The sequence below is a fragment of the Notolepis coatsorum genome (genome assembly GCF_963971535.1).
Source record: "Notolepis coatsorum genome assembly, chromosome: 3".
Taxonomy (NCBI): Eukaryota; Metazoa; Chordata; class Actinopteri; order Aulopiformes; family Paralepididae; genus Notolepis; species Notolepis coatsorum.
The window spans coordinates 171,022,480-171,045,744 of record NC_140167.1 but is presented as its reverse complement, the minus strand read 5'-3'; the positions used below and the strand labels follow the sequence as shown (position 1 = coordinate 171,045,744).

General features: G+C 43.0%; 1 protein-coding gene across 1 annotated transcript in view; it reads right to left on the bottom strand.

Annotated features, from left to right (window-relative positions):
- The window catches only part of LOC311224839 (diacylglycerol kinase eta-like), a 44,387-nt gene extending 21,163 nt beyond the window's left edge, over nucleotides 1-23,224 (bottom strand). Inside the window, exons 1-6 of the mRNA XM_084309967.1 lie at nucleotides 23,173-23,224; nucleotides 18,181-18,341; nucleotides 17,319-17,424; nucleotides 15,488-15,580; nucleotides 2,877-2,996; nucleotides 2,179-2,284 (exon numbers count right to left, since the gene is read on the bottom strand). Of these exons, the coding sequence (XP_084166093.1) occupies nucleotides 2,179-2,284; nucleotides 2,877-2,996; nucleotides 15,488-15,580; nucleotides 17,319-17,424; nucleotides 18,181-18,341; nucleotides 23,173-23,190 (604 nt within the window). The 5' untranslated portion in view covers nucleotides 23,191-23,224. The remainder of the gene's footprint in view (nucleotides 1-2,178; nucleotides 2,285-2,876; nucleotides 2,997-15,487; nucleotides 15,581-17,318; nucleotides 17,425-18,180; nucleotides 18,342-23,172) is intronic.
- Between the last annotated feature and the right edge of the window lie 41 nt (nucleotides 23,225-23,265).

The following is a 23,265-nucleotide window of genomic DNA, read 5'->3' as shown; positions in this document are numbered from 1 at the left end:
TAAACTTGTTAGACAGTCGTGGCCTGAAGCAACAGTTTTCTGTGTTTCAAATAATTTACTTTGTTTTTGGTTTAATGTTTCTCCCCTCTTTGGCGCATCAAACAAAAAGCTACCTCGGAACGTCCGAGTTCCCGAGGACCACGTGAACGCAGCACAAGTCCTCCTGGAAGCTCCTACTTCCAAGTCACGAAGTCCTATATGACTTGTCACACGTTCAAGTGCCTTTTGGTCGGAGAGAACAACAAAATGCACACAGTCCAAAAAGAAATCCATTCAACAAAGGATTGTTGGTTACAGGGAGTTGGGTGTATGCTGATTGGTTGGTGGGGGTTGGGTGTATGCTGATTGGTTGGTGGGGGTTGGGTGTATGCTGATTGGTTGGTGGGGGTTGGGTGTATGATGCCTGCTTTGACACGATGAATGAAGGTTGGTCATTGTCAAGTTCTAGGTAGCCAATCACTAGACTAGTGAGATGGAGGGCTGCCCAAAACTAATTCTGCAGATTTTTCCTTTACATATATTTCTCATTAGGTTCTCCCTTAAAGGAGCTGTAAGTGGTATTTGTTTTTATATAATAATATAAATGCATAATAGCTCTACATTCCAACAGCCATCACTGATATAGATTGTTTGGTCAGTAACATGGGTCTCCCAGTCCCTCCGCCCTGCAGTAAACAGAAAATAAATGTCCTGGTATCCCATTCCCACTTTATCCAATCAGGAGAGAGAACTCCACACTGTGAAAATGGTCTGACAAAAATAAGAAAACTGAGCTTGAAACAAGTAAAATAGGCTACCAGTGCAATAAGAAAATTTGGCTTGGTAAGATTTCTGGAAATAAGTAGAAATATCTAGGATTCTCTCTCCTGATTGGATAAAGTGGGAAGTATTTTCTGTTTACTGCAGAGCGGAGGGACTTGTTGACCCATGTTACTGACCAAACACTCTAAATCAGTGATGGCTGTTGGAATGCAGAGCTACTTAACACTTATTTTAACAAAGAAATACCACTTACAACATCTTTAAAGCTACGATGTGTAAGATGTTTTTGTTCAAACTTTGCTCCAAAACATACTCCATCGAGCGAGTCTCACTGACCAGGGTAGCAGCAGCGCCAAGACATTGCTTTCTAAGGTTCCACGGAGAGGCACCCTGTTCTGACCCGTCAGAGAAACTCACAGGGACGTTTGTTGGAACAAGAAAGAACTGTAGTGGTTATTTAGTGGTTAGTCTACATGCTCCTCATTGCCGGACTGTGTTGAATGAGGCCCACGTGGGTTCAACCACAGAAAGTGCTTATTCCATCGAAAATTTCCATTTGAGCTCCTACTAACAAGTACTGTAGGGTCCATCTAGCCAACACCAGATGTATCTCATATCCGAAAGTCATAGAACTCTATTGTTGTATAAAATACAAAAAAAATAAAAATCACAGAGCGGTACTGTTGCTTTGGTCAGCATAACTCATCATTGGGATAAACATGGGCATTGTGCTTTCTCCTGGACTCGAGGGACTACTATGCTGTTCTGTTTACTACTGTACATCGATAGAATGATGGAGCCTGTTGCTCTTTGAAGTACATTTAGTAATAACTAGAATGCCTCTGCTTTTCATGACCATACATTATGATAGTTAACGCTGGCAGTGGTAATACGTGTTTGCGAGCTGTATTTAATATTTAATTACTTTAGCGTACGATGGGAACGTATGGCTTCCTGGTTAAGAAACGCTTCGTAGGTTTTGGTCTGTTTATATAGGCTACATTGACAATAATAATGAAAAAAGATCACACTGGCCTCATCCTTTAAGATATGTTTTGGAGCCAAATTTAAACAAAAGAAATCTGTGATGGAGAATCGTACACACGTCTGTAGAATGACATTTGATTCGCTTCGTTGCTTGGATTCAGTTAGCCGCTAGAACCGCGTAATCCTTCTTTACACATGACTTTGAAACAGGGTCACACTTTTCAGCCGGGCCGACCGATCTCCCGTCCCGAGCAGTGTGTGTGACCGGCGACTCTTCAGCCGCTCGGGACGTAAGCGACTCTCACCTGACTGACCCCTCATCCCGAACACTGCGTCTTCGGACGCTCAGGACGTAAGGGTCTCTCACCTGACTGACCCCTCATCCCGAGCGGTGTGTTTTCAGCCGCTCAGAGCGCACGCGACTCTCACCTGACTGCGGGCTGGTCTTCTTGGTGGCCTTCTCCTTCTTGAACTTGGGAACAATGCGGAACATGCTGCTGCGGCTGTTCCTCTTGCCGTACTCCAGAGAGTGGTCCTGGCACACAAGCACAGTCAACCTATAGCGCTTCCTTTAGCTACACAGCCTACCGGTTACTATGTTTATGTTTTATGTTTTTTTATTAGGATAATAATAACCCATTAGCTGTCGAATGAACGAGGGCCTCGCAAGAAAATAATAATAACAGAATATGAACACAGAATGTAATTAGTAATGCAATTCAAATAAGAAGAAAAAAAAGAAAGAAAAAAAACTGAAAAAAAACAGAAAGCATAAAGGACATCAAAGATGTATATTCAACATTGAAGATACAATGAATGGTTGTTTTCATTCACATTCCCCCTAAAAAAAACTCAAAGGGTAACTGAAATTGATAAAAAAAAATATATTATAAATACAATGAAATAAAATAAAAATAGAATAGAAAACTAGCCGGGCATGTGTGTGCAGACATTAGCTATGTGTTGTAATAACTGTCACATAACGTTTTTAACACAGTTATGGAGTAATGCTGTGTCAAATTTAGTGTATGTGTGTGTGTGTGTGTGTGTGTGTGTGTGTGTGTGTGTGTGTGTGTGTGTGTGTGTGTGCGTGCGTGTGTGTGTGTGTGTGCACCGTGGCCTCTCACCTCCTCGTCGTTGGGCTGCAGTATGTGGTACAGCCAGGTGATCTCCCCCACCTTGGCCAGCTCCATCTCCACACTCTGCAGAGCGCTGGACAGCTGCTCCTCCTCTGGTGGGTCCAGTTGCTGCAGGAGAACCATGACAGGACATGTGAGGAGCAGCTACTAGCCAAGACGAGGAGCAGGTTCAGCCGCAGACTCCCCCCCCCATGACAAACCACACACAGCCTCGACTTATCCCCCCCACGACACACCACACACCGCCTCGACTTATCCCCCCCACGACACACCACACCGCCTCGACTTATCCCCCCCACAACACACCACACACCGCCTCGACTTATCCCCCCCACGACACACCACACACCGCCTCGACTTATCCCCCCCCATGACACACCACACACCGCCTCGACTTATCCCCCCATGACACACCGCCTCGACTTATCCCCCCCACGACACACCACACACCGCCTCGACTTATCCCCCCCACGACACACCACACACAGCCTCGACTTATCCCCCCCACGACACACCACACACAGCCTCGACTTATCCCCCCCACGACACACCACATACCGCCTCGACTTATCCCCCCCATGACACACCACACTGCCTCGACTTATCCCCCCCATGACACACCACACCGCCTCGACTTATCCCCCCCACGACACACCACACCGCCTCGACTTATCCCCCCCACGACACACCACACCGCCTCGACTTATCCCCCCCACGACACACCACACCGCCTCGACTTGGTCAGGGTCCACAACCGTGGGCACGGACTGCTGCCAATTGCTGGAGAGCTAATGGCTGGTGAACTTTGAACGCCCCATCTAAGGTTTCTCTCCTCTACATCGCCTGTGGTGCTTTTTTCCTATTGCCTTTTTCCTTATCTTCATTGGGGAATGTCTGGGAGTGTCGCATATTTGGATTTTATGGTGGATTTTTGTTCTTGATTTATTGTGATGATTCTTCTTGACTTGTTTATAGAAGACTTGTACAGCCCATGGAGGCATTACCTTGTGATTTGGGGCTTTACAAATACATTTTATTTGATTTTATTTGAACTTGAGAACTGACTACTAAACTAATAAACATTGTTAGGACTATCTGTGTGAGGTTTTGCCCGCTGCTCACTACCTTTTCTCTGTCTTCTTTAAGCCTACTGTTAGGAATTCCCTACTCACTCTCTCTAGCCCCCACCCTCTCGTTCCTTACCCTTAGTGGCCACACCTGTTTGATATTCTATTATCTCTCGCACCTGTGATGGCAGGCTAATTAGTCCCCCTGTGGGCTTTAAATACCAGGGCGCTTCCCCTCGTTTTGGGGTGGGGTCGTGTTGTATTCATGCTGAGTCATATTCTCTAACATCTAGACTCTTTCGGGAGATCCTCTGGTCTACCAATGCTGTAAGATGGATTTCTCCAGTCACCAGCGCGCAACGCGCATCTTCAAGGGCTTTGGCCACCTGTCGCCGTTTGCCTGGAGGGAGACATTGTACTGCGCTCTCTAATTCTCTACGGGAGGTATTCCAGTGTTCCACTCCAGACCAGCGCGCCAGATGCGCTCAAGCCTTCGCCACCTGCCGCCGTTTGCCTGGAGGGAGACACTGAACTGCGCTCTCTAATCCTCTACGGGAGGTATTCCAGTGTTCCACTTCAGACCTTCGAGCTTGGCACGCTCCTCCGTACCAGCGCACGGACGCGCATCTTCCAGACCTTCGAGCTTGGCACGCTCCTCCGTACCAGCGCACTGACGCGCATCTTCCAGACCTTCGAGCTTGGCACGCTCCTCCGTACCAGCGCACGGACGCGCATCTTCCAGACCTTCGAGCTTGGCACGCTCCTCCGTACCAGCGCACTGACGCGCATCTTCCAGACCTTCGAGCTTGGCACGCTCCTCCGTACCAGCGCACGGACGCGCATCTTCCAGACCTTCGAGCTTGGCACGCTCCTCCGTACCAGCGCACTGACGCGCATCTTCCAGACCTTCGAGCTTGGCACGCTCCTCCGTACTCAGCGCGCCGACGCGCATCTTCCAGACCTTCCTGCTTGGCACACTCCTCCTCGCAGACGCACCCCGATGCGTCTCTCTGTTCCGACGCGCACACCAAGGTGTGGCGCGCCACTCTGTTCCTCGGCTCCGACAGCGGCTACCCGGTGGACGACGCCCTCGCCACCGCCACTGTTCCGACGCGCACACCAAGGTGTGGCGCGCACTCTGTTCCTCGGCTCCGACAGCGGCTACCCGGTGGACGACGCCCTCGCCACCGCCACTGTTCCGACGCGCACACCAAGGTGTGGCGCGCACTCTGTTCCTCGGCTCCGACAGCGGCTACCCGGTGGACGACGCCCTCGCCACCGCCACTGTTCCAGCACCCTGTTCCTCGGCTCCGACAGCGGCTACCCGGTGGACGACATCCTCGCCACCGCCACTGTTCCAGCACTCTGTTCCTCGGCTCGGACAGCCAGCCACCCGGTGGCGATGCCCCCGTTCCCGCTGCTGTCCCTGTACCATTACGCATACGCCTGGGTGAGTTTTGATTGTGATGTCACTCACTCAGCGTAGTGCCCTTGCCCCCGTTCCCGCTGCTGCCCCTGTACCTTTACGCATACGCCTGGGTGAGTTTTGATTGTGATGTCACTCACTCAGCGTAGTGCCCTTGCCCCCGTTCCCGCTGCTGCCCCTGTACCTTTACGCATACGCCTGGGTGAGTTTTGATTGTGATGTCACTCACTCAGCGTAGTGCCCTTGCCCCCGTTCCCGCTGCTGCCCCTGTACCTTTACGCATACGCCTGGGTGAGTTTTGATTGTGATGTCACTCACTCAGCGTAATGCCCCTTGCCCTCGTTCCCGCTGCTGTTCCTGTACCATTACGCATACGCCTGGGTGAGTTTTGATTGTGATGTCACTCTCCCAGCGTATTGCCTCCTTTAGTTCTCACTTGGATATTATTTTGGACATTCCATCTCCCACTGTGTGTTTGTTCACACGAAGATAGTATTTACTTTGTTACTTTGTTTTTTGGACTGTTCTGCATCTGCTCTGTTTGTTCCCTTTGAATATTAACCCTCTCCTCTGTTCTGCAGAGCGGCCCAGATGTTTTCCCACCAGTCCCCAGTTCCTCCCTGTCCCCAGCCCGCCTCCGCGGTTCTCTGTCCCCAGTTCCTCCCTGTTCCCCAGCCCGCCTCCGCGGGCCTCAGTCCCCTCTGTTCCCTAGTTCTCCCCTTCTAGTTCCACCTAGTTCCTGGTCCCAAGTTTTCCCCTTCTAGTTCCACCTAGTCCCTAGTCCTCTGTCCCTAGATCTCCTAGTCCCTAGTCCTCTGTTCCCAAGGCGTTCCCTTAACCTTCCCTTAGGCGTTCCCTTTACCTTCCCATAGTGTTCCCTTTTCCTGCCCGCCTCTTAAAGGCACTTTACCTACCCCTCTTGTGTTATTCCAGTGTCTTGTGTTTTCTCCCTTAAAGGGACAGTGCCCTTTTTCCCTGTTCTAAATAAATATCTGTTTCTTGGCAAACCATCATACCTGTCTTGTGTTGTGCGATTGGGGTCGGTTACAAACCATAACAATCTGACTCTTAATAATAAACACTGTTAGGACTGTCTGACTCTTAATAATAAACACTGTTAGGACTATCTGACTCTTAATAATAAACACTGTTAGGACTATCTGACTCTTAATAATAAACACTGTTAGGACTATCTGACTCTTAATAATAAACACTGTTAGGTCTATCTGCCTCTTAATAATAAACACTGTTAGGACTATCTGACTCTTAATAATAAACACTGTTAGGTCTATCTGACTCTTAACACTATCAGTGCCGACCTTGTTTACCTTTTTACCCCGTTGAATGCCATCATCCACTTCAATGTTAGCGTTAAAAACGCCTAATCTATGTTTTAAACTATGTGTCTAATCTGCCCGTCGCTTATCAATTACTTGTTTGCAGTCAACATTGTCGAAACGGATTGTTTTTTAATTGGTTCATATCCTTTTTCTAGCATTTCGAAAAGCTATCGTTCTCTCGAAAAGTTTCAGAAAATTTTAAGATTCCCCCATAAACGGCATTTATTGGAATATTCTCGAATACACTAGACACGTTGTCATTTGTCTGCCTATTTATGAATCGTTTTCAAATAAATGCTAGATTATCGATAGTATATGTGTACTTATGCACGCTATAGAGGCGGGCTGAAAAAATCTATTCTCTCGTTTCCTCAAGATCACACACACACACATACACGCTGTTATCTCAGTGAATACAGCTCCGATTACCCCAATACTGGTAACATAGACCAGATCAGATGTTCTCCAAAAGATTATTCCAATTCCTGATCGCCATTCCAAATATCGATCGCGTTTATTGATTGATTATTGGCTGCTGTAAATATATATTCCAGGCTGCTTTCCGTCTCGCGATCAGATCCCTCATTATCAGATCCATCGGCAGCATAATGGAGCCAGTTGGCTCCACCTCTACAGATCCCACAGGGATCTCCCAGTCTAACCGACTGACCTGCAGTTACACAGGGATAGACGATAGGGGGCGCTTTTTTCCCATCTGAGCTCCTGGAGGGGCTGATGTACCAACGGGAGACTCGGTTGATGAAATATGAATTCAGATCGCTAATAAAAAAATTAAACTACATTTCTCATCGTCGGCACTCAACGGGGGGTCTGATAAAACGAGAATAGTCGTCGTTGGCATTCAAAGTGTTAATAATAAACACTGTTAGGACTACTGTATCTGACTCTTAATAATAAACACTGTTAGGACTATCTGACTCTGTTAGGACTATCTGACTCTTAATAATAACTGTCTGACTCTTAATAATAAACACTGCACGGACTCTGGTGCAGTGTGTTACTACGGTTTGGACCATGTACTGTATACCATCAACACTATTACTACTGTCTGATTGAATCCTGCCGCCCACTACTGTTCACTACTACTATTGGTGTCACTATCATCATTATTACTTTGCACTCTATGTTCTATTCTTATTACTACCTATCCTACCTGTACCCCCCCCCCCCTCCCATGCTGCTATGACACCTGAATCCCCCCAAGGGGATTAATAAAGGAACACTTGATTTGACATCAGTTCAGTACCCATCAGTATATCAACCAGTGCATCTCAAAACACCACTGCAGCTGCACAGACGATTTCTGACCACTAGATGGCAGCAGCGAGTTGCTGTAAACAAAGGGCTCCCTCCTCTCTACCAACAGAAGGCTAGCACAATCTTGTTGTAACTAAATATGGAATAACAACAGACTGGCCACTGGTAGCGTGGGGTTGTTTGAGCAGGACTCCATGACTCAGTGAGACCTTCTGACGGCAGGTGCTCACAAGAAGTTTTGAAAATGTGAAAAATATATATACATTATCTGTAGATACTATAATGTATCCATATCTGTACATTGTAGTGACTGTACATCAGTGGAGGTTTCTCTATGACAACACGTGAAACACAAATTCACTCATAATTCATAATTATTATTAATTTACATATACCTATATATAAAAAAAAAAACTATATATATATATTTTTTTTTTAAATTATTATTATTATTATTATTTTTTTATTATAAATGTTTTCCTCTGTAAAAAAAATGCCAGTGATTTTTTTTTTCTTCAAAAATGGCCAAAATGTACAGCTCTGAGCAGGCCTGCACTGCAGTATTGCCTGCAGTAATTATTCGTGAAGAAAACTTCACAGGTGTGACCCATTGTTAAATAAATAATAAATAACAGCGAATCAAAATAGGCTATTAACTTCATCTAAGCACGGTCTGTGCAGTTAAACTCTTGTCATTGAATGGAGGATTGATTGATTGACAGCCCTTGACATCCAATACACGGAGGTTGAATATGATTGGCAGCCTTGCAAATCCAATCAGAGATTTCTGCATTGCAAAGTCAAAATGGGTCCAGCTGCATGTGAGGAGGATAGGTTTAGCTCGGGCCAATCTCAAGTTTCTCAAGTTTCTTTATTAGTTGTCATACAGAAGTACAGAATACTTTTATACAAAATGTAACATAAAGAAGCATTTTGTATCACTGACTGTACGTTATTATACTACAACTCAGTACATACATCTGATTATTAATACACTCAGTAGTATTAATTTATATATTTTATACCCAGTTTAATCACCTGTACATTGTATATTGCTGTTACATTTGCACTCTGGTTGGATGCCAACCATCTTTTTGTTGTACTGTACTTGTGCTGTATAATGACAATACATTTTAATCTAATGTAATGTAATCTAATTGAATGTAATGTAATCTAATCTAATCTAAAAATGCGGTCAGAAAGTAAGTATCGCAGCTTTTAGAAAAACATTATTTTCTGATCGATAACCATGTAGTCTGGAAATCATACAGAAAGATGCTGTAATTGGTATTTGTTTGTTAAAAGTGTTAAATAGCTCTACATTCTGACAGCCATCACTAATACAGAGTGACCATAACATGGGTCTCCCAGTCCCTCCTGATTGGATACAGTGGGAAGGGATACCAGGAAATATATTACTGCAGAACGGAGGGACTGAGCAAACACTCTATATCAGTGATGGCTGTCGGAATGTAGACCTATTTAACACTTATCTTAACACATAATACCACTTAAGAGTGTTCATGGTCAACAATATAACATTGAATAATATTAATATAATATACAGTTTAATATAATAGTTAAAACAGTTGCTGTTATATAGCAACACTACTATCACCGACATCTAAGAAGGGAGATCCCCCTTGAACGGCCCTTCTAAGGTTTCTCCCCTCCACATTGCCTGTGGTGCTTTTTTCCTATTGCTAGGTTTTTAGTGAGTTTTTCCTTACCTCCTTATCTGGGAGTGTTGCATTCATTAAATTTATTTATTCTATATTTTATTTAGGATTTCCTGGTGTTTTTCTCTTTGTTCTTGATTTATTGTGATGTTTCTTCTTGACTTGTTTAAAGAAGACGTGTCCAGTGTCTTGTGTTTTCTCCCTTAAAGGGACAGTGCCCTTTTTCCCTGTTCTAAATAAATATCTGTTTCTTGGCAAACCATCATACCTGTCTTGTGTTGTGCGATTGGGGTCGGTTACAAACCATAACAATCTGACTCTTAATAATAAACACTGTTAGGACTGTCTGACTCTTAATAATAAACACTGTTAGGACTATCTGACTCTTAATAATAAACACTGTTAGGACTATCTGACTCTTAATAATAAACACTGTTAGGACTATCTGACTCTTAATAATAAACACTGTTAGGTCTATCTGCCTCTTAATAATAAACACTGTTAGGACTATCTGACTCTTAATAATAAACACTGTTAGGTCTATCTGACTCTTAACACTATCAGTGCCGACCTTGTTTACCTTTTTACCCCGTTGAATGCCATCATCCACTTCAATGTTAGCGTTAAAAACGCCTAATCTATGTTTTAAACTATGTGTCTAATCTGCCCGTCGCTTATCAATTACTTGTTTGCAGTCAACATTGTCGAAACGGATTGTTTTTTAATTGGTTCATATCCTTTTTCTAGCATTTCGAAAAGCTATCGTTCTCTCGAAAAGTTTCAGAAAATTTTAAGATTCCCCCATAAACGGCATTTATTGGAATATTCTCGAATACACTAGACACGTTGTCATTTGTCTGCCTATTTATGAATCGTTTTCAAATAAATGCTAGATTATCGATAGTATATGTGTACTTATGCACGCTATAGAGGCGGGCTGAAAAAATCTATTCTCTCGTTTCCTCAAGATCACACACACACACATACACGCTGTTATCTCAGTGAATACAGCTCCGATTACCCCAATACTGGTAACATAGACCAGATCAGATGTTCTCCAAAAGATTATTCCAATTCCTGATCGCCATTCCAAATATCGATCGCGTTTATTGATTGATTATTGGCTGCTGTAAATATATATTCCAGGCTGCTTTCCGTCTCGCGATCAGATCCCTCATTATCAGATCCATCGGCAGCATAATGGAGCCAGTTGGCTCCACCTCTACAGATCCCACAGGGATCTCCCAGTCTAACCGACTGACCTGCAGTTACACAGGGATAGACGATAGGGGGCGCTTTTTTCCCATCTGAGCTCCTGGAGGGGCTGATGTACCAACGGGAGACTCGGTTGATGAAATATGAATTCAGATCGCTAATAAAAAAATTAAACTACATTTCTCATCGTCGGCACTCAACGGGGGGTCTGATAAAACGAGAATAGTCGTCGTTGGCATTCAAAGTGTTAATAATAAACACTGTTAGGACTACTGTATCTGACTCTTAATAATAAACACTGTTAGGACTATCTGACTCTGTTAGGACTATCTGACTCTTAATAATAACTGTCTGACTCTTAATAATAAACACTGCACGGACTCTGGTGCAGTGTGTTACTACGGTTTGGACCATGTACTGTATACCATCAACACTATTACTACTGTCTGATTGAATCCTGCCGCCCACTACTGTTCACTACTACTATTGGTGTCACTATCATCATTATTACTTTGCACTCTATGTTCTATTCTTATTACTACCTATCCTACCTGTACCCCCCCCCCCCTCCCATGCTGCTATGACACCTGAATCCCCCCAAGGGGATTAATAAAGGAACACTTGATTTGACATCAGTTCAGTACCCATCAGTATATCAACCAGTGCATCTCAAAACACCACTGCAGCTGCACAGACGATTTCTGACCACTAGATGGCAGCAGCGAGTTGCTGTAAACAAAGGGCTCCCTCCTCTCTACCAACAGAAGGCTAGCACAATCTTGTTGTAACTAAATATGGAATAACAACAGACTGGCCACTGGTAGCGTGGGGTTGTTTGAGCAGGACTCCATGACTCAGTGAGACCTTCTGACGGCAGGTGCTCACAAGAAGTTTTGAAAATGTGAAAAATATATATACATTATCTGTAGATACTATAATGTATCCATATCTGTACATTGTAGTGACTGTACATCAGTGGAGGTTTCTCTATGACAACACGTGAAACACAAATTCACTCATAATTCATAATTATTATTAATTTACATATACCTATATATAAAAAAAAAAACTATATATATATATTTTTTTTTTAAATTATTATTATTATTATTATTTTTTTATTATAAATGTTTTCCTCTGTAAAAAAAATGCCAGTGATTTTTTTTTTCTTCAAAAATGGCCAAAATGTACAGCTCTGAGCAGGCCTGCACTGCAGTATTGCCTGCAGTAATTATTCGTGAAGAAAACTTCACAGGTGTGACCCATTGTTAAATAAATAATAAATAACAGCGAATCAAAATAGGCTATTAACTTCATCTAAGCACGGTCTGTGCAGTTAAACTCTTGTCATTGAATGGAGGATTGATTGATTGACAGCCCTTGACATCCAATACACGGAGGTTGAATATGATTGGCAGCCTTGCAAATCCAATCAGAGATTTCTGCATTGCAAAGTCAAAATGGGTCCAGCTGCATGTGAGGAGGATAGGTTTAGCTCGGGCCAATCTCAAGTTTCTCAAGTTTCTTTATTAGTTGTCATACAGAAGTACAGAATACTTTTATACAAAATGTAACATAAAGAAGCATTTTGTATAAAAGTATTCTGTACTTCTGTATGACAAATAATAAAGAAACTTGAGAAACTTGAGATTGGCCCGAGCTAAACCTATACTCCTCACATGCAGCTGGACCCATTTTGACTATGTGAAAGTTGAGACTATGAGAAAGTTGTTGTTTAGTAGTTAGTAAGCTGTACAGCTATAACAAGTCAGGCTAAATTAAACTTTGCACCAACATTAGGACCGAAGTATAAACCAGCAACTGAGCAACATGAAGAAGTGGATTTATGCATCTGGATCAGAAAAAACGTAAGTAGGCTACAGTGCTTGTATGCTAACAGTAGCTAGGCAGCTTAGCCTACATCACAATGATAATCACCAAGCTAACTTACTGTACACACTGTAGGGCTGGGCAATTAATCGAAACAGAATCGCGATATCGATTCATAGACCTATGCAATCTAATTTCTAAGTTATGACTATTTTCTTTTATTAAAAAAAAAAGTTTTTTTTTTTTTTTTTTTTTTTATTATTTTATCTGGGTTGAACATGATTTGTGGAACTCCCTCTGGTGTTGTGGTCGTGGTATTCACTGACCTTTGGGAAGTATTTCGACATGCACATGGGTATCTTAGTGGTGTAGTCGTGTATCTTGTAGACCAGGCCCATTGCAAGTTGCTGTACTCTGTCATCTACTCTAAGCCATCCTAGGTTATCAAAGTGGACAGGGGTGAGGTGGGTTTTAGGAGTAAGGTCAAGCAGTAGTCTGACCAGTTTGTTTTGTGATGTTTGTAATCTTGTTTTTAGTGCCTTTGAGGTGCTTTGGTACCATGAGGTGCAAGCATAGTCGTAGTACCCTTGAATGAGTGCTCCTGTTAGAGTCTTCAAGGTATTCTTGTTTACCAGAGAGGAGATCCGGTACAGGAATCTAGTTCGTTGGTTGACTTAGTTTTATTACATTGGATCCCATTTTGTCACAGGAAAGATTTGCCTCTATAGGATGGAACCCAGGTAGGTAATTTCATCTTTCCTTTTAAGATAAGATAAGATATTCCTTTATTGATCCCCTTGGGGAAATTCAGGCATCATAGCAGCATGGGGGAAGGGGGGGGGGGGGTACAGGTAGTGAAAACAACACAAGCAGTGTAAACAAATAGGTCAATATAATTTACTATCTAACTAACTGAAATATACATTATTCATTATTCACAGTATCCACATAAGGTGCAGTATGCATAAGGTAGTGTTATTGTCCTACTTGGGTTCCTATTAGTTCTAGGTCGATGTCTGGCAGCAGTCGCTGCCCACTGTTGTGGAGCCTGATGGCCACTGGTATGAAGGACTGTCCGAGGCGGTTAGTTGAGTGTCGGGGGGGTATGAGTATGTGGCTTCCTTGTCACCTTCACCTAATTATGTTTTGATCTGGTCAGGTGCGCTGTCACCTAAAATGTTTTGATCTGATCAGGTGCGCTGTCACCTAATATGTTTTGATCTGGTCAGGTGCGCTGTCACCTAATATGATTTCATCTGGTCAGGTGCGCTGTCACCTAATATGTTTTCATCTGGTCAAGTCCGCTGTCACCTAATGTTAATATGTTTTCATCTGTGTCCACTGACACACAGTGGGGGATGTTTTAAAAATATTATTTAATATATAATATAATATAATAATTTGTGCTTCACCTAAAAATTTGGTCAGCAGCCTCCACTGCTGTACATAATTCACACAGAACTGTTGTTGGGAATATTAGTTCCCCCCGAACGATTTATAGTGTGGCACTTCCTGCCACCGGCATTCTTTCTTACTATCGACTCGACTACGTCGACTTGTTGTTACGCTGATGAATAATAAAGGAATTAGGTTTAACTTCGAGACACCGCCTCCGACTCCTTTTTCTCAGCGCTACATAGGTGACCCCGACGTGAGTATCCTACTCTTACTAGTTACGCTGCTGGACAGTATGACTTACTACCATAGTGTCTTTATACTTGTATCACTGACTGTACGTTATTATACTACAACTCAGTACATACATCTGATTATTAATACACTCAGTAGTATTAATTTATATATTTTATACCCAGTTTAATCACCTGTACATTGTATATTGCTGTTACATTTGCACTCTGGTTGGATGCCAACCATCTTTTTGTTGTACTGTACTTGTGCTGTATAATGACAATACATTTTAATCTAATGTAATGTAATCTAATTGAATGTAATGTAATCTAATCTAATCTAAAAATGCGGTCAGAAAGTAAGTATCGCAGCTTTTAGAAAAACATTATTTTCTGATCGATAACCATGTAGTCTGGAAATCATACAGAAAGATGCTGTAATTGGTATTTGTTTGTTAAAAGTGTTAAATAGCTCTACATTCTGACAGCCATCACTAATACAGAGTGACCATAACATGGGTCTCCCAGTCCCTCCTGATTGGATACAGTGGGAAGGGATACCAGGAAATATATTACTGCAGAACGGAGGGACTGAGCAAACACTCTATATCAGTGATGGCTGTCGGAATGTAGACCTATTTAACACTTATCTTAACACATAATACCACTTAAGAGTGTTCATGGTCAACAATATAACATTGAATAATATTAATATAATATACAGTTTAATATAATAGTTAAAACAGTTGCTGTTATATAGCAACACTACTATCACCGACATCTAAGAAGGGAGATCCCCCTTGAACGGCCCTTCTAAGGTTTCTCCCCTCCACATTGCCTGTGGTGCTTTTTTCCTATTGCTAGGTTTTTAGTGAGTTTTTCCTTACCTCCTTATCTGGGAGTGTTGCATTCATTAAATTTATTTATTCTATATTTTATTTAGGATTTCCTGGTGTTTTTCTCTTTGTTCTTGATTTATTGTGATGTTTCTTCTTGACTTGTTTAAAGAAGACGTGTCCGGGCCCACGGGGACATTAACGTGTGTGTTGTCGGGCCTTACAAATAAATTAGATTTGATTTGATTCACAGCCTCATGCATGATTCTCCTTCGAGGTTCTGGAAGCCGTGTCACTCACCAGGGAGACGCGACCCACGAGGAGGGACTCCGTCTCGTTGTGCAGCGCCTGGACGGTGCTGGCCACCTCGATCGCCGTGTTCCTCGTCAAGCTCTGCAAACACAACGGTCATGTAGAGATCAGTCACATCTATGAAGGAAACGTGTTGTTCCAAAATGCTGCACTCTATATCAGGCAAACGGTCACCTAATTGTCAGTGCTCAATATAAAAAGAAAAGGAAATGAACATTTTGCAGGGAACTAATTGGTATGTGTTGTAGTTCTTCATTAGTGTTACCTCAGGGAACTAATTGGTATGTGTTGTAATTCTTCATTAGTGTTACCTCAGGGAACTAATTGGTATGTGTTGTAGTTCTTCATTAGTGTTACCTCAGGGAACGAATTGGTATGTGTTGTAGTTCTTCATTAGTGTTACCTCAGGGAACTAATTGGTATGTGTTGTAGTTCTTCATTAGTGTTACCTCAGGGAACGAATTGGTATGTGTTGTATCTTTTTATTTCTTACCTCTGGGAACTAATTGGTATGTGTTAGTTCTTTATTAGTCTTACCTCAGGGAACTAATTGGTATGTGTTATAGTTCTTCATTTGTCTTACCTCAGGGAACTAATTGGTATGTGTTAGTTCTTCATTAGTCTTACCTCAGGGAACTAATTGGTATGTGTTTTTTCTCTCGTTTTTTTTACCTCAGGGAACTAATTGGGGTGTGTTGTAGTTCTTCGTTAGTCTTACCTCAGGGAACTAATTGGGGTGTGTTATAGTTCTTCATTAGTCTTACATCAGGGAACTTGGGGTGTGTTATAGTTCTTCATTAGTCTTACATCAGGGAACTAATTGGTATGTGTTAGTTCTTCATTAGTCTTACCTCAGGGAACTAATTGGTATGTGTTGTATTTTTTTATTTCTTACCTCTGGGAACTAATTGGTATGTGTTAGTTCTTCATTAGTCTTACCTCAGGGAACTAATTGGTATGTGTTAGTTCTTCATTAGTCTTACCTCAGGGAACTAATTGGTATGTGTTGTATTTTCTTATTTCTTACCTCTGGGAACTAATTGGTATGTGTTGTAGTTCTTCATTAGTCTTACATCAGGGAACTAATTGGTATGTGTTATAGTTCTTCATTAGTCTTACCTCAGGGAACTAATTGGTATGTGTTAGTTCTTCATTAGTCTTACCTCAGGGAACTAATTGGTATGTGTTGTATTTTATTATTTCTTACCTCTGGGAACTAATTGGGGTATGTTATAGTTCTTCATTAGTCTTACCTCAGGGAACTAATTGGTATGTGTTATAGTTCTTCATTAGTCTTACCTCAGGGAACTAATTGGTATGTTATAGTTCTTCATTAGTCTTACCTCAGGGAACTAATTGGGGTATGTTATAGTTCTTAATTAGTCTTACATCAGGGAACTTGGGGTGTGTTATAGTTCTTAATTAGTCTTACATCAGGGAACGTGGGGTATGTTATAGTTCTTCATTAGTCTTACCTCAGGGAACTTGGGGTGTGTTATAGTTCTTCATTAGTCTTACCTCAGGGAACTTGGGGTGTGTTATAGTTCTTCATTAGTCTTACCTCAGGGAACTTGGGGTATGTTATAGTTCTTCATTAGTCTTACCTCAGGGAACTTGGGGTGTGTTATAGTTCTTCATTAGTCTTACCTCAGGGAACTTGGGGTGTGTTATAGTTCTTCATTAGTCTTACCTCAGGGAACTTGGGGTGTGTTATAGTTCTTCATTAGTCTTACCTCAGGGAACTTGGGGTGTGTTATAGTTCTTCATTAGTCTTACCTCAGGGAACTTGGGGTGTGTTATAGTTCTTCATTAGTCTTACCTCAGGGAACTTGGGGTGTGTCTTGTTAATAGCGTGAGACGCAGCGTTGACAGGGTGAGCCAGCTCCTGTTCTAGAAGCCCATTGGTCTTCGCAGCCTCGCAGATCCTGTCATTGGACAGATCAGATCAGGTCAGAAGAGCATTTTTAAATACATATAACAACAATACATAAATCAATAGTCAATAACTATCATCAGGCAATAATACTATTATTATTATTATTATTATTATTATTATTATTATTATTATTATTATTATTATTATTATTATTATTATTATTATTATTATTATTATTATTATTATTATTATTATGAGGTGATGAGCAAGTGTGCACTGTGTGCATGTTTGTAAGCAGCAATTTGTTCTCAAACCATGTTTACTGGTATGTGTGTGTGTGTGTGTGTGTGTGTGTGTGTGTGTGTGTGTGTGTGTGTGTGTGTGTGTGTGTGTGTGTGTGTGTGTGTGTGTGTGTGTGTGTGCGTGCGTGTAAATAGTAAATGGCTGCATTTATATAGCACCTTTTATCCAAAGCGCTTTACAATTTGTTCCCCACATTTTACCCATTCACTCACACATTCACACACCGATGGCGGAGGTGACCATGCAAGTGTGTGTGTGTGTGTGTGTGTGTGTGGGGGGGGTTAAATGTCTTGCTCAAGGACACTTCGACACGCTGCCCAGGAGGATTACCAGACGACTGCTCTACCTACCGAGCCACCGTCGCCCCCAGTGTGTGTGTGTGTGTGTGTGTGTGCATGTGTACATGCATGTGTGTGTGTGTGTGTGTGTGTGTGTGTGTGTGTGTGTGTGTGTGTGTGTGTGTGTGTGTGTGTGTGTGTGTGTGTGTGTGTGTTGCCTCTACCTGGTGATGAGCTCCTCAGCAGCGCGGGCACACAGCTGCACCAGGGCGGCCTCCTCCTCGGTGGCCAGGTCTACAGAATGCTGTGGGTACAGGTGGGGCCTCAGGGGGGCCTTGTCGTACTTCAGCTTATCCTCCCAGGACTTCAGGGTGTTCTCAAAGGCCTGGGGGGGGGGAGAGAGAGAGAGAGAGAGAGAGAGAGAGAGAGAGAGAGAGAGAGAGAGAGAGAGAGAGAGAGAGAGAGAGAGAGAGAGAGAGAGAGAGAGAGGCAGTGTCAAACATCTTCAGTTACCACATCAATGTAAATGTGCCAGATTTTAGCTAATTAGCTAGTTTCCATCTGTAGTCCCTGCCTACCATGCATGTTGTCAACGTTTTTTAGACTCGGATACGTGAAAGTTGTAATAAGATATTTAAAGATATTAAACACTTTTGTATTTATTATAAAAAGTGAATAAGCAAGGTACAATTGAAATCAAGTTGGTACAACCGGCCGGTCATGTAGAAAAGAAAATGCAGTCAAGTCAGTGTCCCGTCAGTCCAGCAGTCTCGTCCGTGGAGTCCGGTCAGTCCGTCCAGTCAGTGTCCAGCAAAAAGTAAAAGCAGAGAAGAAGTGCCCCTCCTTCCCTATCCAAGTCTTTTATTAGCGATCCCATAGTCGAGTGTGTATGTGGTCTCTGTCCTGAGTGCACGTTGTGTGTCTAGTGTATTGGTCAGCCAGTATGTCTGCCGTGCATGAGTGCACAATTCCGTGCACATATGTGCGTGTGTGTGTCTGTGTGCGCGTGTGTGCTGAGATAGAGGGAGAGAGAAGGAGAGAGAGAGGGGGCTGTATGTTTTTTGAGTGTCTTATCAATAACGATCTGTGATTGATGGAGAGTGTGGTATTTGACCAGTATCTTGCCGGGACTTTTATAATCCCTTGGCTAGTCGTATATTAGTGACTTGTGGCATTTTGTGACAATGAGTTCAATTATTTGATCTGGGCTAATCTGGTGAGATCCCTCACCAAAAGGGTCTAATGGACTTAAGTGGATGCACTGATTGTGCCTAGCCTTTTGATCTGGTCTGGAGCTTGCCAGATGCAGCAGTGTCCAGCGTGGTTTATTGTGTGTGTGGAGTGAGAGAGAGAGTGAAGGGGGAGGGATGTGCTTGTGTGTCTCTGGAGCTCTTGCTCTGGCCAATGTGTTGTGTAATTTAGCATTGTCTATTGTCTTAATTCAGTATTATTTATCAATTTCTTTTATGGTGTGGGAGGAAACCAAGAAAGGAAACCCACGCGAACATGCAAACTCCACACAAACTCCTGCTGGGGTTCGAACCCAGGAACTTCTTGCTGTGAGGCAGCAGTGCTAACCACTGTGCCACCGTGCCGCCCACATGTGTGTCAAATGAAGCTACTGTTATTATCTAACACCTTCCTCTCTCGCTCCTGCCAGGCATCTTCTCCTCGTCTTCATCAACAAAATACTTCTTCATCTCACAGCCTGTTATTCACCACCAGTGATGCCACAGATTACTTGTAAAAGTAATCTGATTACTGATTACTGATTACTCCTTTAAAAAGTAATCTAAGTTACTTTACTGATTACTTGATTATCAGAGTAACTTAGTTACTTTGAAAGTAACTAGGTTACGAAGTCGTCGTCGTTCCCCCAACAGTTTTTTTTTAAACGCTTTATTGAAAGTGCATAAATTGTTTTTAACTTGTTTCTCTGCACATAACGTAAATTGTTAAACTAGTGCTTCAGCTTCTGTACCATCAAGTATGGTAAAGCAACAGTCTATGATGCTCACAGCATTAGAGCAGCCAGCCAGTGGTTTTACAAAACCAGTGTATCACATCTAACAAATGCAGGCTGAACTATTCAATTATATCAACTGTAACTATTAAATTGTTTTTATAAATGTCTCTCTATAAACATACAATCAGTCTCTCTTTAACATGTAAATTAACTGTAAATCTGGCAAATAAGAGCTTTTGCTCTGCCACCATCAACCCTCCTGTACCTAGTCGAAGCGTCGGCTAGAATGAATGAATGAATGAAAACTTTATTTAACAGATTGCAGAATGGGTACAATACAGTACGGCTCAATACATACAATTGTTAAGGGGATGCAGACCTGAGAAAGACGTTTGTCTTGTTTCCATCAGGGTCCCCCATTTTCAATTCATATAGACATTTATGACATACACAACATACATGACATTTATGGCATAGGGACATATAGGTATTTAGTACTGATACATTTGTGACATAACGGTATTCAAATATACAGTACTGTTACCCCTAGATCCTGACAGGTTGTGTTGTGATTCCAGATGCTTTCAATGCAATTGGATGTGCTGTTTTTAGCGGTAGACAGAATTTTGTTTCCTCCGCCGTGAAGTAGTGACCGAGGCTACGTTTAGACGAGCGTTTGGGGTGGAATTCTGAACAGAAACCGCAAAAGTCATCTTGCGGTGTTTCACTTTTAATTTTGCCAAGCGTTTTGGGGTGGAATTCTCCGACGACGGAGCCCTGCTGTCACACGATTGGCGCATATGTCACATGACGTGCTGTGAAGACCCGCCCTACTCTGCCTCTGATTCGCAGACTGTGGATGGGGAATGTGATTGGACTAAAGCAGAGTCACTCACAGACAGAGGGACCAGTCACGCCGCGGGACACATTCTTGTATTTAACCCTTTCACTGCCACACCACGTCACTCCCAAAAGAAAAACAGCTCAAAATGTATTTTTGACTGTCGAAAACGAAATAAAATACTGCATTCCGCCTGCATTATGAATTTATGATGAGATAGTAACGAAATAGTAATGCACAGCCACTTGGACAAGTAACTGCAATCAGATTACTGGCTTTTAAAGATTAACGCGTTAGATTACTATTTTCGGGGAAAAGTAATCAGATTACAATAACGCGTTACTTAGTAACGCGTTACTGGCATCACTGTTCACCACCCTCTGCTGACCCCTTCTGGCCTGGAGCCCCGCTCTTCATCCCTGTATCCATCCTTCTATTTCTCCCTCTCTTTGTCCCTCTATCCATCCTTCTATTCCTCCACCTCTCTTCTTCACTCTCTCTCTCCCTCTCTCTTTGTCCCTCTACCCATCCTTCTATTCCTCCCTCGCTTCTTCAGTATATCCCTCTCTCCCAGTGGCGGCCGGTGCATTCTTCTCCATGAGGGGGCGCTATACCAAACATTTTGCAAACTAGATTTGCAAACAAATTTTGTACCACGCATTGGCGAATATTTAAGTAGGTACAACTACCACCATTGCCATCAATCAAATATATGATTCACAGTCAGTCAAATGCAGCCACACTTCCAATATGCCCTACACAAACACGCACATCTCTCTCTCTCTCTCTCTCATCTCTCTCTCTCTCCTCTCTCGTCTCATCTCTCTCTCTCTCTCTCTCTCTCTCTTCTCTCTCTCTCTCTCTCTCTGTATCTCCCTATTCCACTACCCCCCCCCCTCTCTCTCTCTCTCTCTCTCTCTCTCTCTCATCTGATCCATGCAAAAATAATCACTTATGTATATCTTGTCCTTTTTAACAAGTTACCATTCATTGTCCGGGTCATTATGGGCCCCCCGCGGCGAAATTAATTAGTTCAACAACAACACACAGCATCGCTCTAACAGGGAGAGAGAGAGAGAGAGAGCGAGAGAGAGAGAGCGAGAGAGAGAGAGAGAGAGAGATGAGAGAGAGAGAGAGAGAGAGAGGAGAGAGAGATAGAAGATATCGCAACTCTCACTTGTTAAGTTGAAAACGCACCACTGTCCAGCAGGCAGAAGGGCTTGATAAAGTATATCCACTGTCCAGGACTGTGTTGATGTCCATCCATGTCCACTGCATCCAGCTAGCCATATAGCTTCTTGTTAGCCAAGTTAGGCACCACAAGTACTGTGACGAGCTGTGTCTTTGCCCATTTCCGCGTCGAACAGCCTGCAAACTACCTGGCGTTTCTATCGCGATGCTCTAAGACAAACTCTAACCTTAACTAACTTCGAAAGAGTGCCTAAGCTTAACCGTACGAAAGAACTTGCCGTCATTGCTCTAAGACAAACTATAACCTTAACCAACTTCGAAGAGTGCCTAAGCCTAACCAGTGTAGAAACTGGGTCGGCCAATCAGAGAGCGTCTCAGAGAAATGCGGCTACGGAAAGTATAGACGCTGCTTGCTTCCATCATATTACATCATATTTCAACGCACAGTGCGTTACGCACTGATAGCGAAATTTTTTGCTTGAACTATTTCATTGGCTGCGAGGATACCGCGATGAAACCAGTGCACGCCCTGCCTGTGCGCGATACGAGTCGCCCGGCCTGAGAGGTATAGTTACTAGTGACTTCCTGTGAATGAAAAACAATTATTTTATATTTGATATATTAACGTGATATTGTGCATTGGAAACACAAACATACTTAAAATGAGTAAATATTATTCATTTTAAAACATGTTTATTTTTATTTCTAGGGGCTCTAAAATAAAAAATAAAAATAAAAAATGTTCTTCTTCTCCTCTCTCTTTACCAGGGCGGTCGGCGCCCCAGCGCCCCTAGTGGAGAAACCGCCACTTGCTCTCTCCATCTCCCTCTATCCCTCCATCTCTCTCCTCCATCTCTCTATCTCCCTATATCCCTCCTTATATCCCTTTATCCGGATTGTGAAGCTCTGTACCCCCCCCCCCCCCCTCCCCTGTACCCCCCCCCCCCCCCATGCTGCTTTGACACCTGAATTTCCCCAAGGGGATTAATAAAGGATCATCTTATCTTATCATCTTATCCCTCCTTATATCCCTCCCTCTTCTTCCCTCTATCCTTCCTTCTATCCCTCCATCTCTTCATCCCCATAGCCCAACCCTCCTCATCCCTCCCTCCCTCCCTCTCTTGATCACTCTCCCCCCTTCTATCCCTCTCTCCCCTCCCTCTTTTTATCTCCCTCTCTCCCTCCTTCTGTCCCTCTATTCCTCCCCTCCCTCCTCACCCTGTCTCTGGTGAGCATCTGGGCTCTGTTCTTGTGTTGTATCTTGATGACTCCAGGAGGCTGGATCCAGGCCTCTCCGTCCACCTGGATGGG